Source organism: Saccostrea echinata, unplaced genomic scaffold (genome assembly GCF_033153115.1).
Source record: "Saccostrea echinata isolate AGI-Se365-2 ecotype Australia unplaced genomic scaffold, CSIRO_AGI_Sech_v1 ptg000012l, whole genome shotgun sequence".
NCBI lineage: Eukaryota > Metazoa > Mollusca > Bivalvia > Ostreida > Ostreidae > Saccostrea > Saccostrea echinata.
Window position 1 is genome coordinate 6414738 of NW_026889761.1, and position 18055 is coordinate 6432792.

Genomic DNA, 18055 nt, shown 5'->3' on the forward strand with positions numbered 1-18055 from the left:
ACACTATATAACAAGTGGACAGTATTCTAGTGTAGTATTCTCTCAGCTTCATACTAAAACCAAGAACAGATCTGCAGGGCACAACATTAACATTTGTCTGATTGTCCAGTTCATTTTGTGTTCTGACACATCAATCTCCAGAGGACTTTCTTTTTTTTACCATTTCTGAATATTACAATGTTGTTAAAGAAGAGGTTACAGTTCGTGTTACTGGATCATTTCATATTACCTAATCATCAAACAAATCTTTGTAAGTCAATATTCTTTATGATACTTCATTCTTGAATTTTTTCGCCAAATTTCTGTGAGTCTGAGTCGACAGGTAAACAATGACTTTGGACAAGTAAATTTGTTGGTAAATGGACAAATATCTGTGATGGACAAGTGGATATTTTAGTTAATGTTGAGCCCTGCATCTCTACCTTTGTTTAGCAATATTATACAAATTCTGCTCATTGTTACTTTAAATTTTATGATTCAGAATAGTTTTATATTGAAGTTTTTTTATTCAAAGATATTTTTGCTGAATTACTTGGTATTTAATTTTATCAGACTTCACTTTGGGTATTTAGACATAAATAAAACTGGATAACAAATATTTTAGGTAATTGTTTCTCAGATTTTGTTTAGTATATTGCAACTTGCATGTAATTTGATTTATTTTAGACTAAGAAACTGAGATTCATAGTTGAAAAATGCAGTAGATTATGCAGAGTTACTGATGTGATATAGATGTAACTGTGTTTTACTCTCCTAAAACTCCTGGAATGCTGTAGAAAGTGTTAATTGAAGAACCAGTTAAGGGCTTATTGAAGATTGTATTTCCAATATGATAAAAGTAAGAATATGTTGAGGGGTTGTCATGGAGACAGGTGCACACTCCCTTGTTTTTTCAATAGTAGATATATATGTGTTCATAGCTAGCAATTCAATAAATTCATTAAAGCAGTAATTCAAGTTTTTTTTTTCTTCAAATTGGTTCTGGATTTTACTTCATTAAATAAAAATAGTATATGCAGTGTTTATAATTGTGTTCAGTTATAGGTCTTACGTTGTTGCACACTGAAAAAAAAGACAACTTTGAAATATTAATTATTGTATGAAGTAGAATTTTTTCCTGTATTGAAAAATGAGATATTGAATGGAGGTATCTCAGATATTTTCCTGTTGAAAAAAAATATATAAATCTTGCATTGCACAGAAGAGATGTTGTGGATTGGACCAGTCATAGACAATGGATTAAATAATTTGATGGTTTTTAGTTGATAGATCATTTATTTTGGAGATGATCAAGGACAGATTATTATTTTCTTCAAGGAAAAAGTTTGAAAAGCCAATTGAGAACAGATAATTTATTTCCAAAATCCCTCCCCCCCCCCCCTTTTCATATCAAATGGTTGTTCCCTTAAGTGCTGAAATTCAGTTCAGTGCTCTTGAGGTCAAGTATGACTAGTGGCAGTCCCTGTAAAACGCACTTCAACAATGAATTGTTACTCTAGAAGATTCCAAAATGTTAGGATTATTTTTCATTGAACAACCATGTTTTTTGACAATTTTTTTTTTCAATTGGTTTATGTGAAAAAGGGCATTTTTAATGGACTTTGTGTATTAAATTCAAGGAATTTGGTCTTGAATAGAATTACATAACTGAAAATAATTCAAAACACAAGGAAGTAAATATGATTGAATATAAATAACCACAAATAATTTACTGCAAAAAATTATGAAATGATCATGTTTTTAATAAAATTTTATTGATTAAACAATCATGAAAAAAGAGGAAATTACTAGTCAAATTAAATTCCCGAGGAGAAGAAGTAGGAAATATGTATGTTATTAAGTGCCTCAGGATGCATGGGGGATTTAATTGATTCTTTGAAGTGTGGCGAACTTGCAGTGCATATGAAATGATTCATGAATCATTTCTACAGCATGCCTGCATTTCAAGTACAGTGATGCAATAGAAAAAAAAAGATATCAAGCACTCAAAACAAAGGGTGATGATAGCTAACAAAATGGAAATACTGAACACAATAATGGGTAAGAAACTTGCTTATATGTAATACATGTTTTATATATAGTACAAATGTGCCTAACTGAAATTCGGAAATAAGTTTACATATTGTAGTAAACAGGAAATGGATTATACAGTGCAAAATGCACAAGACTCTGCTATGCATGTTTAGCAAAATTATTGTGTTTAAACAGCCACTGATGGTAAAAACACAATATTATAGAGGAAAATAACAGATCTCATTTAAATCATTTATATAATTAGACCTATTCACCCAGGTCAAGAGAAGTTCAGCAGCAAATCCCATCAATTGTTTTGATACAGGATGTAATGTTACTCTGACATAAATATCAATGTCAAGTTCGTATTGTTTGCTTTAAACATTTGTGTAGGGATTTCCATTATTAGTCTTTCCTTGTCATTATTTTGACTTAATGAGTATACCTTTAATGTTTTCAGGGTCCAGTGATCCCTCTGTTCTTGCCCAGACCTCGTCTGTTGAGAGTAAGAGACAGAACTATATACATGAGCTCATCAACACAGAAGAAACTTACATGTCGGACATGTCTATAGTGCTAGATGTAAGTATTGCTTGGCTTTGAATATTACATCAGTGTGGTTTATCTACTTACATGTACTAGCAAGGTTAAACTCCATACAGATCTAGAAAAATTATTCTCCCTCCCTTAATCTTCAATCTGACATGATGTGACACAAAGTTTCATGCCATCCACATGGCACCGTGGTTTCAATACTTAAATTGGGGATTTGAATCCTACAGTCGACATGGAGATAGGTCCTTTGGATTAAATTGGATGAAATAAAGTGCAATAGATGCTGACATTTAAAAATGACCCCTTACTGTTCAATGGCCATAAGTGCAGAGTACAGATCTAATTTTGCTGCCTTCCACCAACAACTGGTCGTGTTCTTATATGAGTGAAAAATTCTCTAGGGGACATAAACAAACAAACAAACAAAGTTTCACATTATGAGGAATTCCTTTGAACTTCTACCACTGTATTCTTACTGATAATTTTTACTTTTTTTTTCAGGCTTTTTACAAGCCTATGGCTACTGCTGGGGTCATGACTCCAGAAGAATTGGATACAGTTTTTGTTAACTGGAAGGAACTCATTTTGTGCAATACTAAACTTCTCAAGTAAGTGTGACCTTTTTATTTATACCAGGTTACTGTGTGTAAAGCTTTCTGTATTAAATAAAGTCATTTCAACTGCCAATTCAACCATCATATGAATCTGACAATTTGAAAAGAAAGACTGTCAAGGAATAGTATATGGTCAATTGTTTTATTTTTAATTGACAATATAAAACTTTGAGTAATTTTACATCTATGATATAATGTTCATAATATCTAGAGTTGAATGTTGTCAGAAATGTGTAACCATGTTTTGTTTTATACTTGTCCTAGGTCAGTACGAGTTAGGAAGAAGATGTGTGGAAAAGGTCAGGTCATTCAGATCATTGGAGATGTCCTTTGTGAAAATGTAGGTACATAAATCACAAAATGTAAGAATTCCTGTCATACAAGAAGATAATACTGTAGATGGAAACAAACATCTTTTATGTGTGCTATATTTAGATACCTCACATGACCCCATACATCAGATTCTGCAGCTGTCAATTAAATGCTGCAGCATTGATACAGAGATATACAGAAAACAGTCAAGAATTCAGAGAAATCCAAAAGGTAAATTTATAAAAGGGGGATAATCCAAAGAGTCATTGGTTTATAAAGAAACTGTAATGCCATGCTAGCAGTTACAAGTGGCAAATGATCTTAAGACAAAAAGAAACTATATAATTTGTGAGTATTCCTGATTGTTACTATGGTTAATCAAACTAATGATTTTCAGAAATGTGTTCAGGATCCCAAAACCAAGGGGATGCCCCTCAGTAGTTTTCTATTGAAACCAATGCAAAGAATCACGAAGTATCCACTTATGATACAGAAAGTAAGATGATGATGTTAAAGAAATAATGGTGTTTAGAATAAGCTGAATTTTAATTGGTATCAAAGGAAGTAAAATGAATGTCCTGTTTAATACCACTGATGACTGTCCCTGAATAGAAAAAAAATGAATACCGGTAATATTAACTTTATTGAAAGTGAAAATCACAAAACCATACCTATTCCATTATCCAATGACACAGAGAACTTTATTTTATTAAGATTAGAAACGACATCAATGTACTCGTATGTTAAAAAATATTGGATGAACATTTTCAGATTCTACAATATACCCCAGAAAATCATCCAGACCGCCAGAATCTGGAGGATGCTCTTGCTAAGGCTGAGGAACTGTGTAATCAGGTCAATGAGGGGGTTCGTGAGCGAGAAAATTCAGACAAGTTAGAATGGATGCAGAGTCATGTCCAATGTGATGGCCTACAGGAGGTACACATGTAATTTCATACACTAAAGTCAGCCCTTGTTTATTGAAAGATTTCAGTTCTTGAAACTCAATATTACATTTTGCTACTTCATCAAAATTGTTGTAATTGTTGTGTAAGGGTGGTAACTATTGAAAATATGTACATTATTTACATGTACTAAGTATATCGGTTTATTTTCAATAGATTTTAATGACTCAAAAACAATTTTTACAAATATTTCTGTTCCTTACACAGCACTTCAATGAACAGCACATTTTATAAAAAGTCAGAACGATCATGGATTTTTTTCTCCTAATTTCAGAAACTGATCTTTAACTCTGTGACTAACTGTCTAGGACCCAGAAAACTACTTTATCATGGAACTCTTTATAAGGTATTAAAAAAAATCTTTTTTTCATTCTGAGGCAGTATGACAGTGAAGGAGACAAGTATTTACTACATTTTTAATCAAAATCGATGAAATATAGAGGAAAGAAAATATCATTGATTGCATAAAAACACAGTTACAGCAAACATGCTTGTTACAGTGAAGTGATTTTTCATTCCCAGCAGTTTTAAAACGTATTCTGAACTTAACAGATATTACAAATTATTTGTCCCTTGCAGTTAACTAAAAGCATGTTTTACTGTAATGCAATTCAACTCTGCTGTAAATTGATTTAATGAATCATTGATATGGTAGCTAAAATTTGTTTTTATGAGCAAAGACATTTTAGGAAATATACATGTATAATACATCTTTAGCTAAGTAAAGCAGTATGTTGAGTGCAATGAATTCTGTGATACTTGACAGTTTTAGCAAACATTATTATTCATTTTTCAGACTAAAGGTCACAAGGAGCTTTGTGGCTTTCTGTCCAATGACTTCCTGCTTCTAGCCACACCCCTTGGTAGTGCTACCTCATCTTCCTTGTTTGATTCCAAAACAAAAGCTCAGTACAAAATGTACAAAAGTGTAAGTGTAAAACAGCTCAGTACAAAATGTACAAACGTGTAAGACATAGCTTAGTGCAAAATGTACAAAAGTGTAAGTATAGAATAGCTCAGTACAAAATGTACAAAAGTGTGAGTGTAAAATAGCTCAGTACAAAATGTACAAAAGTGAAAGTATAGAATAGCTCAGTACAAGATGTACAAAAGTGTAGGTATAGAATAGCTCAGTACAAAATGTACAAGTGTCAGTATAGAATAGCTCAGTACAAAATGTACAAAAGTGTGAGTGTAAAATAGCTCAGTACAAAATGTACAAAAGTGTAAAATAGCTCAGTACAAAATGTACAAAAATGTAAGTGTAAAATAGCTCAGTACAAAATGTACAAAAGTGTAAGACATAGCTCAGTGCATAATGTACAAAAATGTAAGTATAGAATAGCTCAGAACAATATGTAAAAAAAGTGTAAGTTTAGAATAGCTCAGTACAAAATGTGCAAAAGTGTAAGTATAGAATAGCTCAGTACAAAATATACAAAAGTGTTAGTGTAAAATAGCTCAGTACAAAATGTACAAAGTGTAAGACATAGCTCAGTACAAAGTGTACAAAAGTGTGAGTGTAAAGTAGCTCAGTAGTGAGTGTAAAGTAGCTCAAAATGTATGAAAGTGTAAGTGTAACATAGCTCATTACAAAATGTACAAAAGTGTAAGTATAACAAAGCTCAGTATAAAATGTACAAAAGTGTAAGTATAGAATAGCTCAGTACAAAATGTACAAAAGTGTAAGTATAGAATAGCTCAGTACAAAAACGACAAAAGTGTAAGTATAGAATAGCTTAGTACAAAATGTACAAAAGTGTAAGTATAGAATAACTCAGTATAAAATGTACAAAAGTGTAAGTATAGAATAGCTCAGTACAAAATGTACAAAAGTGTAGGTATAGAATAGCTCTGTACAAAATGTACAAAAGTGTAAGTATAACAAAGCTCAGTACAAAATGTACAAAAGTATAAGTATAGGGTAGCTCAGTACAAAATGTACAAAAGTGTAAGTGTAAAATAGCTCAGTTCAAAATGTACAAAAATGTAAGTGTAAAATAGCTCAGTACAAAATGTACAAAAGTGTACGTGTAAAATAGCTCAGTATAAAATGTACAAAAGTGAAAGTATAGAATAGCTCAGTACAAAATGTACAAAAGTGTAAGTATAGAATATCTCAGTACAAAATGTACAAAAATGTTAGTATAGAATAGCTCAGTACAAAATGTACAAATGTGTAGGTATAGAATAGCTCTGTACAAAATTGTACATATAGAATAGCTCAGTTCAAAATGTACAAAAGTGTGAGTGTAAAATAGCTCAGTACAAAATGTACAAAAGTGTAGGTATAGGATAGCTTAGTACAAAATGTACAAAAGTGTAAGTATAGAATAGCTCTGTACAAAATGTACAAAATTGTACATATAGGATAGATTAGTACAAAATGTACAAAAGTGAAAGTATAGAACAGCTCAGTACAAAATGTACAAAAGTGTAGGTATAGGATAGCTCAGTACAAAATGTACAAAAGTGTAAGTATAGAATAGCTCAGTACAAAATGTACAAAAGTGTAGGTATAGAATAGCTCAGTACAAAATTGTACGTATAGAATAGCTCAGTTCAAAGTGTACAAAAGTGTGAGTGTAAAATAGCTCAGTACAAAATGTACAAAAGTGTAGGTATAGGATAGCTTAGTACAAAATGTACAAAAGTGTAAGTATAGAATAGCTCTGTACAAAATGTACAAAATTGTACGTATAGGATAGATTAGTACAAAATGTACAAAAGTGAAAGTATAGAACAGCTCAGTACAAAATGTACAAAAGTGTAGGTATAGGATAGCTCAGTACAAAATGTACAAGTGTCAGTATAGAATAGCTCAGTACAAAATGTACAAAAGTGAAAGTATAGAATAGCTCAGTACAAAATGTACAAAAGTGAAAGTATAGAACAGCTCAGTACAAAATGTACAAAAGTGTAAGTATAGGAGAGCTCAGTACAAAATGTACAAAAGTGTTAGTATAGAACAGCTCAGTACAAAATGTACAAAAATGTTAGTATAGAATAGCTCAGTACAAAATGTACAAAAGTGTAGGTATAGAATAGCTCAGTACAAAATGTACAAAATTGTACATATAGAATAGCTCAGTTCAAAATGTACAAAAGTGTGAGTGTAAAATAGCTCAGTACAAAATGTACAAAAGTGTAGGTATAGGATAGCTTAGTACAAAATGTACAAAAGTGAAAGTATAGAACAGCTCAGTACAAAATGTACAAAAGTGTAGGTATAGGATAGCTCAGTACAAAATGTACAAAAGTGTAAGTATAGAATAGCTCAGTACAAAATGTACAAAAGTGTAGGTATAGAATAGCTCTGTACAAAATGTACAAAATTGTACATATAGAATAGCTCAGTTCAAAATGTACAAAAGTGTGAGTGTAAAATAGCTCAGTACAAAATGTACAAAAGTGTAAGTATAGAATAGCTCAGTACAAAATGTACAAAATTGTACGTATAGGATTGTACAAAAGTGAAAGTATAGAACAGCTCAGTACAAAATGTACAAAAGTGTACGTATAAGATAGCTCAGTACAAAATGTACAAAAGTGTAAGTATAGAATAGCTCAGTACAAAATGTACAAGTGTCAGTATAGAATAGCTCTGTACAAAATGTACAAAAGTGTAAGTATAGAATAACTCAGTATAAAATGTACAAAAGTGAAAGTATAGAATAGCTCAGTACAAAATGTACAAAAGTGAAAGTATAGAATAGCTCAGTACAAAATGTACAAAAGTGAAAGTATAGAACAGCTCAGTACAAAATGTACAAAAGTGAAAGTATAGAATAGCTCAGTACAAAATGTACAAAAGTGAAAGTATAGAATAGCTCAGTACAAAATGTACAAAAGTGAAAGTATAGAACAGCTCAGTACAAGATGTACAAAAGTGTAAGTATAGGATAGCTCAGTACAAAATGTACAAAAGTGTTAGTATAGAACAGCTCAGTACAAAATGTACAAAAATGTTAGTATAGAATAGCTCAGTACAAAATGTACAAAAGTGTAGGTATAGGATAGCTCAGTACAAAATGTACAAAAGTGTAAGTTGAACACAGCTCATTACAAAATGTAAAAAAGATCAGTCCAAAATGTTATGTACATTGTAGATTAGTATTAATCCATGTGTTTGAAATTGTTAGGATAATATTAAAAGTACATGTATATGTACATGTAAAGCATAGCCATGTACTCTGCAGAGTGCAATAGCTTATGTATTAACAATGTCCTTCAAAATATTACCAGTACAAGGAAGGAACTAACAGATTAGCATTCAAAGTAGACACTACAACTGTAGACATTTTATACATGAACCTAAAAGTAAGAACATATCTGTCTACATATATACATAGTTATTGCAACAGTTCTGTAAAAAATAAAAAAAAATAAACGGTTTTCACATAAAAGTGTAATACATGTATACATGTACATGTATGTATCACATATCATATTTAATACCAAAATACATATATTACATTTTCTCCTAGCAATACTAATTCTGAATCAGTACTTTGATGAAATATATCCATTCAATGCTCTCAATGATTTTTTTTTTTAAATTTTGTTACATCCATCCAATACTTACAATGATTTTGTTTTAATTTTTTGATGTACAGCCCATATTTCTAAACGAGGTGATGGTTCGGAGGTTAGGGGAGGATGACAATGACTGCTTGCTTCAGGTGTCACATGTGGAGCATGTCTACAACCTGAAGGCCCCTACCCTCACAGAAAGGTTTACTTTTACTGATTATATACAATTCATTTGTAAAATGTATGCACTGAAAAGGTATTTCCCTTCATAATTGAGATGCATCTCTGGTACATTGAAATGTTTGGTCACTTGTCAGTGTTTTTTTTTTTAATTTTTTTTATTTTAGCAAAAGTACTTTAAAAAAAAAAAATAATAATTATTTTTCATTCCTTCTTTACAGTTACACGTGTATGTTTACTTTTTTAAATATTTAAAATGGCCCAGTTAGAAGGAGCTAGTGAAATTGGTGAAAACATAACAGGTCAAGATATATTTCTACATTTTATTCTGTTTAATATACATTTAATAAGATTTCTGTTTTGTTTGTTTTATGCTGTTCTATCGTTTTCAAAAAAAAAGGAAGAAAAGAAAGAAAAAAAATAAAAACAAAACCTTAGTATTAGTTCTAAGTATTATCATCTGTCAACCACTTATGAAGAATGAAAAAAAAACTGATTATAGTTTACATCACATGTGATGTATTTTTGATGCTTCAGACATGCTAGAACATATATGAAGTGCATGCATTGATGTCAAAGTTCTAAAATATCCTTTAAATCCTAAAGAGAGTGTCATAAAGCTTATAGCTTTGCAATGGAGATTAAGTAATACTAATATAAAAATGATGAAATAAGTTGTAGATAGATGTATGCCAAAGCATATGTATCACATCATATACATATACAGTGTATATTACAAGACTTAGTTATTTGGGTACTGTTAAGGGAAAAAACTGCAAAATTATAATACTGTTGATATTTTCTTGACCACTTAAGGGAGTCCTGGGTCAGACATATTGATGCTGCTTCCAAGCTCTTCCTTGACACAGAGAAGAAGAAACGAGAAAAGCTTTTCAACTGTGAGTTACATCACTATATACTCCAGATAAAGCAATAGTCTGATTAATAATGATATTGTTAAATGCTCCAATTTATTACAGTCAAACCTCATTAACTCAGAATCAATGGGAATGAGAAAAAACACTGAGTTAATCGAAGATTTGAAATATTGAGGGTAAAATACTTAAAAAATATGTGATTAGGACTTCTAAATTACTTGGACATATCCATGGTACTAAAGATATCAATGTTTGAGATACTGAAATTCAACTGTATTTCCTTCTAAAATATTCCATGAGACATGTCAAAAATATGGATATCTTATTAAAATTATTGAAAAAGGCAAATTGTTTACCAGTATTTTGAAAGTAAAAATCTGGATTGTAAATTTTTTCATTCTGTCATTGGGTACTGAAAATTGTATTTTAATTTAGTATTATGCAGAACACATGATTCATATTATTGCAAAAGATTTTCTGAAAATACAAAGAGTTTGGCGAACAAGGCGTGCAAAATGCCTATAGCTTCAAATGTTTAAAAGTCATATTTAAATTGTGAATTTAGTATTTAGAGTAAATTCTTATCATTGACAGGTATGAAATTATGACAAACAAAACTTATCTGCGGAAAATTCTTTTTGGCAAAAATCAATTTATAATTTTTATTAAAGAATAGGGTATTCTTGGGTGTTCAAACCCAAGCAATGAAAAACCCTGAATATCAATTTTAGCTTCAAGACTAACAAACCAGCCACTATGCTACACCACTCATAACAAATACCCACATTTAAAACATGTTTGAAATATGACCCTTAACTAAATGCACTTCAAATATTTCTCAGAAAAATACAAATGTTGTGTCATAAAAGTCTATTTTTTGAAAATCTTGAATTTAATGATATTGCATTCTTACATGTAATAAAAGTTGAGGAAAGATTATAGCAACTTTCATTCTGGGGACTTAAAAGATAAAAAATCATAAGGAGAACATTTCAGTGGCATAAAACAAGAATTAAATGTCCACCATAAAACAAGGTTCTATTGAGGAAGTGTCATTTTGGTAAAAATTAAGTTGTCTTATGATACCTTCATTTAAGCTAGTGAATATACCTACATATACAGTAAAACCCAGTTATAAAGAAGACCTCATATTTTGCTTCCCCATAACTGAGATCCTTTATGTTCGTATAAAAGAACATAGGAAAAAGTCTTCTACAGGAATTGTAAAAACTTCTTTATAACCAAGATTTCCTTATTAGAGAGTTCTTTATAACCCAGCTTTACTGTATATAATAAGAGGATAGTTTTAGCTAAACATATGAAGTAAGCACTTTAAGCTGATTGATGCATTATTTCTGAAAGGAGAGAGTGTATACTGTATACAGGGAAATTTTCGCCCCCATGTTATTTTCTCCCCTTTCGCAGTAGACACAACTGGGCAAATTTAAGACGGGGCAAATTCAAAGAAAAAAGTATATTTTCTTAAACAAAACTGTGACTGGGTGATATTAAAACGGGGCGAAATTGTTTGCAAGTGTAAAAGGGCGAAAATAACCCTGTATACAGTAGTTTATAAGGTAGTATATAATTAGTTATTATTTTGCTGGGTATTGAAAAATATTAAATAATGGCTTTTAAAACAGTAGACTGTACCTGAAGAACTGAACTATGTATATAATATAGGTATGTATTAAAAGAACAAGTTTTGACATTTTCCCTTGACAGTGGGACAGAAATCCCACATGATGGGTAGGCTTTTGGTGATTATCCAGGAAGGCATAAACCTCGCCCCCACAGCTGATGGTAAGGCCCCCTCCTTAGAAACCTGAGGAATTCTTGGGTTGTACTAATCACAGCAGAGAATGCTCCCTTTGTTAGCTTGGTTTTACTAATCACCCTTTAGGACAGTTGAAGGCTTGCCACTGTTGATGTTGTCTCTTTTTTTTAATTGATGTTGTTGCTGTTTTTCAAGAAAAAAATACTTTATGCATGAGTTCAAATGTGAAGAAGTAATGAATATCATGCATTTTGTACATTTGCATCATTCAGAATAGTTTCATGATTAAAAATTGATAAGATTGACTTTTTTTCACTGTTAAGATCACAGCAGATTTTATCTTGCTGCCTTAGATGGGATAACAGGGCATATCTCTTACAGATATGACTGACCAACAAGCTACAGTCTGACGACAATAAACAAGTTTTAAGGCTAATTTTAAATTATTACTTTTCTTGCTTTGAATGTTAAGTTATCAGTGTTAGAAGCATTTCCCATAGGATGAAAAATAACAGAAGCTGCTGAATACTATAGTATACAGGTTGCATGCAGAGAAGTAAATCCCTATTTGGATTGAACAAAATTTATGCATCAACCTTTGGAGAAAGGAAAAAATACAAACAAACAAAAGAAAACAAGAGATAACTTTAAAAAAGGGGAGGGAGGCACTAGCTGCATTGTGTTTTTCAAAAAGTGTTAGTACATGTATGCCAATTTGCTAATTTCCTTAAACTCCTTTAGCATTGCTCTGCATGCAACAAACACCCCAGTTTGATAGAAATCATTAGACACAATTGAAGTCGCTTTAGCTCCCATTATAGTTTTAGTCTAATGCATGTTGTGTGACAGAGGTATTTCAAGATTTTTTTCTTTCTGTTTCCTTTCTTGTGCATGATGTTGACTACCCACAATGCAGTGCGCAAGATTAATGGCGTTGGTCGGTTACTGGTTGTGCTGCAGGAGGGTTGTGATTTACAGGCCAGCGATGTCAATGGTAAAACTAAAAATATAAACAGCATGTTTATTGATAACAGGATAAGACTGGATTTGTCCTATTTACTTTACTCTGAAGTTTCTTTTTTTTTAAAATCACAATAAAAATTTCATCATAGAGTCTGACAACAAAACAGTTTGAGTTAGTTATGGAGAAGTTTGAAAAATATACTATGTTTTATACTATCACAGTGAAACATTTGGAGAAAAAGATCTTTGATATATATATATAATATATTGGATCATTTACATGGATTATATGTTTGTCATCTTATGATTCAAATCCAGATTGAAATGTTTAAAAATTTTCAAGTTCACTTTAAATTAATTAACAAAAAAGTTTTTCTTTCTTTTAAATTTCAAGGTAAAAGAATAGAGAATTATTCTACTAGATTAATGTAACCAAAAATTATGATTACATTGTAACTCAGTAAATATGATTACAATGTGATATCATTTGGTTGTAATACAGGAAAGAGTGACCCTTACTGTGAGGTCAGTATGGGAGTACAAGAACACAAAACCAAGGTCATCAATGCGACCTTGAACCCTCGTTGGAATGCCTCCATGCAGTTCACCATCAAGGACTTGGAACAGGATGTGTTGTGTATTACTGTGTTTGATAGAGACCTCTTTTCTCCAAATGGTAAGTTAGAAAAAGAACTCTTTTAAACAGGTACTGTTGAAACATTTCTGTTTGTGGGGGTCAATGTTTGTGGGCAAAAAAAATTTTAGAAGTTAGAAGGAATGTAATTTTGTGGTATATTGTGTATACATAAGATTCAATGAACCGTTATGTTCACATATTTTTCATTGTTCATTGGGATGTAAATTCATGGATAAGGATGACCCACAAAATCCATGAATATTGGTCCTCCACAAAACAGTGATAATTCCAAAGTATTATGTACTTTATTTTGGGAAATTTTAATAAGTAAGGTATGCAGATTTACAGGTTTTCTCAAAACATTTGCCTGTGGTCATTCTTTAGTAGAAATTGAAACCAGATAATGCAAGCCAATTCATAAAGCAAGAAAGGCATTTTATCTGAATATTTAGTTTCCTCATAGATTGAAATATTTCATTAAAAATTGGGACATTTCTTTTAATTGATATTGGAATATTAAGCAGACAAACTTACAGATACCTGAATTTTAATAACTGTTCCCTTTTTCTTTGCAGACTTTCTGGGGCGCACTGAGGTGAGAGTCAATGACATTTTAAAGGAATCCCAAACACGTAAAGGACCAATCACAAAGCGTTTATTATTACATGAAGTGTCCTCGGGGGAAGTCGTAGTCAAACTAGATCTACAGCTTTACGAGAACACATGACGAGAGCAGACGAAGTAGGACGTTTGGTTGTTAAAGTTATATACAGCATGTTAATGAGTTTGGAAGCTGGACCCTTTTTTTAAAAATTAATTTCAATGAATGAGATTGTAGAACAATTCCAAAGAATTTTTTTTTATAGTGATGTTAAAATGCAAGTTATTTAATCATCACCCTCTACATTCAGCTGCTAGAGTTGGGACAGTAATTTAAACAAGATGTTGTTGAAGTATATATAATAAGATTAAGGTCTCTATTGATAAACATCTTGTTTTTTTCCCCATAACAGTGTTCAATGGCAGTGCAGTACATTCTTCTTAAAGAATGCTTTAGAAAAAGAAAAGGTTTCTTTTTTGGCCGTTTTTTTTTAACCCAGGAATAATTTTCTATTGCCCCAAAGTAAAATTCAGTGTGTTTGTATCTTCCATTCCGTTTTTTACCAACAATTTTTTTTCCCTTATTGTCGTGTAATGTTCAAATTTGATATGTTGTTTCAGCAGTCAAAACAACATATTTCGTACCAATTAAGGTTAATTTTCTATATCCTCTGGATAGGAGATGGGGTGGTGGAATAGATTCATAACTTTGTAAAAATGAAAAGGCAACTTTTATAAACTTTGTTGGAAAGGATGATAAATCTAGTGAATCTCCTGGGATTAATTATCTTGCCTTCTGCAGAAAATTCAGAGCCTAAGCTTTAGCCAACACATTAATGCCCTGTTCACATAGAGATTTTAATAATTCCAATTAAACATACTAAGTTACTGCTAATTAAATTTGAACCGCATTCACACGGAGAACTTAATGTAAATTAGTTTAATTCAAATTAATTTACTCCACGTCAAATTACTTTGCATTAGCTCCATGTGAATGCTAAGTGAAGCTAATTAGAATTAAATTTTGACGCATGATTAATGGCAAAAATAAGTCACATACCACATTTTGGTGGTCAGATATAGGCACTTGAGCTATTTTTGAGTGAAAAACAAAGAAAAAGTATGTAAATCTCCAAAAATGTGTACAGATACTATGACATTATGTCAGATGGATCTGCTCTGTATAAGGTGACATGATTTGCAAATGACATTATAATAGCCTTACTGTAGAATTCAAAATTTTAATGCGCATTAGTTTACTTCACATTGACTGTTGTGTGAACACAATTTAATTCACAGTAGATTAATTTGCATTATTTTATTTGGCATTAATCTACTGTGAATTAAATATTTAATGCGCATTTGTGTGAACAGGGCATAACATAAATTAACAAATTCTAGCATGGTGATGTCTGTTTTAAGGTTAAGGTCATATCTAGGTAATTTTTGCATTTATTGAATTGTATGTTCTGAATGCAGGTATTTTATGAAATGGTTGAAATAAACATTTAATTGAATTATACAATTAATTTCAAGGACTTGATAAACACATAATTCAAGATAGATTTTTGTCTTCTGACTGCCCTATGGAAATAAAAAGATATTTCCAGTTTTTACAGCTATAGTTGAATAACATCTGTTCAATGAATTTTCTAGCATTTAGGAAATATACATGTATATATTCGTATATTTGTGTTATCAAGAATATGATTGTTAAAATTGAGTTGTCTCTTCCAATAAATAGGCACCACTTCCAGATTTTTCATTAGGCCATTCCAAATTTTTCTCTGTTTAGCATCCACCCATCTTTCAAAAACCTACCTATCTATTTGCAAAAAAACACACAAGCCCAAAAATAAAACACAGGCTTAAAAGCCATAAAAATGATGTTATTTTAACGATTTGATTTCATGAATCTATTTTTCTGGAAGAAAGGTACATACGTCTATTCTTTAGCAAACTCAAGTTTTTTTAAAAATGCTTAAAATACACCTAAAATTACATATTATACACAAATAAATAGAAATTGTCAGAATTCAAAGATTTTGACCAAAATGATCAATTTCATGACTCTTGATTTTGTTTGTTTTTTCTGATATTGGTGTCTAAAACCAAGGCGCACGCGGACACTAAACATAGAAAAAACTTGGAATGGCCTTGTTTTTACATTAGGACTTATTGAATATAAAAACTTTCAATTTTGTAATCTACAAAAGTAGCATGATCTTTAAAAATCTGAGTAAGGTTTTTGAGGCATTCTTCAGCATGTTCACTGAATTTGAATTTGTCTTTGATATTTGTTTACAAAAAAAATGCATAATGGAGTAAAGCATTTAATGAGAAGAATATGTTGTACATGAAACAAGTCATTGTTTTGACAAAATATAGTGCAATACAATCCCTATACATGTTTTTTATTCATAACATTGGAACACGAATTAAATTGTGTATATACATGTAAGTGATCATAGTCGGTAAGACCAAAATGGACCTGTCACATTTGTGAATGTTTTTGTGTGATATACTGGGAGCAAACATTTTAAAGTGGTTTTAATAAACACAGTATGATAAATGAGAGAGTGTGTGTGTGTTTTATCATTCTAAGATTACAACCCAATAAAGTGTTCTATGGAAAATAAATTTCCTTACACAGTGTCAAATGTGAAATTGACTTGTCATTGAAAGAGTTCCTGGACCACTTTTACTGCTAAACCACTAATAGCCTTACTATTATTCATATTGCCTTCTATAATGTACGAAATCCCATTGAGCTCATTTTTGTAGGTTAAAAAAAAGATTTTTCGCGCATTATAACGCGAAAGTTTCGTGAATAAACGCGTGACTTTTGCAAAAATGCGCAAATTTTGCGTTTATTTGCGAAACTTTCGCGTTATAACGCAATTTTTTTTTTTTACCTACGAAAATGTTTTTTGTCAAAAAGAAGAAGAGACAATTGAACATATCCTATGGGAATGTGATCTTGTACAATCACTCCTTGAAAACTTTGAATATTATCTCCAGCAGAGAAACCTCCATTTATCCATAACAAAAAAATCATTCATTTTAGGTACTGGATGAAAAAAATAATGAAATAGTTAATATCTTAATCTTATGGTTAAAATATATTTATACTTCTAGATGCATTGATAAACCTCTAAATGTGCGCTCTCTGTGATATCACACTTCAGTTATTTTTACCAAACAAAAAAGTATATATCATATAAAAATGGTGAAAAAGAGAAATTTGACACTCAGTGGAACAGGTGAACCAACTATTTTTGTAACTTTTTAAAACTACACGTAGTAATTTGGATTTTTGTTTTTGTAAGGACATTTATAGATAAGTTCTTTTAATTTTGACTATTTGGGGGTGAGGATGGGTAGATGTTAGGGGTACAAAAATATGGCAATTTATTTGAATCCAGTATTAGTGCTTTAATTAAAAATTAAATTTAAAACTTTAATCTAAATACTTTTTCCCTACACCAAATATTTCATTAGTCTATTAAAATGGGCCTTTGATTTAATATTTACCCTCTTGCTTTTGTGAATGTAATTGCTCTTTCCAAGATTATTGAAATTTACTATGGTAAGTTTTTCATGCGACGTTTTCGATTCTTTTTATATATAGTTCATGTAAAGAACATAAATTTGTATTTAGTAGGAAAAAAGGACATCTTCGATAGGGTTCATTTTACCGGACATTCCTTTGACATTGATTACTACATTAATAACGTATATTCTTATCAATGAGATACGAATCGCATTACATTTGATGTAATTTTACTTTAAAGATCCTTAAACTTTTTACCGATTAAGTGAATAATTATTAATTATTATAATATAGCTAGGATATTTTCAAATATTCACATTTGCAAATATTTTCCTTAGAGGAGCCTATTGGGGAACAAACGTTCAATTTTGTATGAATAAATTTCTCTGAAATACACAAATGCTGTGTCATAAAATGTATTTTTAAGGCAAAGTGGATCTTTGCTCCATGTTTTAGTTAACTAAAAAATGCATAT

At 30.9% G+C, this 18055-nt stretch overlaps 1 protein-coding gene across 6 annotated transcripts in view; it reads left to right on the top strand.

The window, feature by feature from the left end:
- The window catches only part of LOC133185252 (intersectin-1-like), a 48864-nt gene extending 32260 nt beyond the window's left edge, over positions 1-16604 (top strand). For 4 of the 6 annotated variants that reach the window (XM_061320358.1, XM_061320359.1, XM_061320360.1 and 1 more), the window contains 14 exons: positions 2474-2595; positions 3070-3176; positions 3447-3522; positions 3618-3725; positions 3892-3990; positions 4266-4433; positions 4734-4805; positions 5256-5387; positions 9076-9194; positions 9989-10071; positions 11776-11853; positions 12744-12821; positions 13293-13466; positions 14003-16604. In XM_061320358.1, coding sequence (XP_061176342.1) covers positions 2474-2595; positions 3070-3176; positions 3447-3522; positions 3618-3725; positions 3892-3990; positions 4266-4433; positions 4734-4805; positions 5256-5387; positions 9076-9194; positions 9989-10071; positions 11776-11853; positions 12744-12821; positions 13293-13466; positions 14003-14154 — 1568 coding nt within the window. In that variant the 3' untranslated portion in view covers positions 14155-16604. The remainder of the gene's footprint in view (positions 1-2473; positions 2596-3069; positions 3177-3446; positions 3523-3617; positions 3726-3891; positions 3991-4265; positions 4434-4733; positions 4806-5255; positions 5388-9075; positions 9195-9988; positions 10072-11775; positions 11854-12743; positions 12822-13292; positions 13467-14002) is intronic. The other 2 variants (XM_061320362.1, XM_061320361.1) reach the window with 2 other exon arrangements.
- The last annotated feature ends 1451 nt before the right edge of the window (positions 16605-18055 follow it).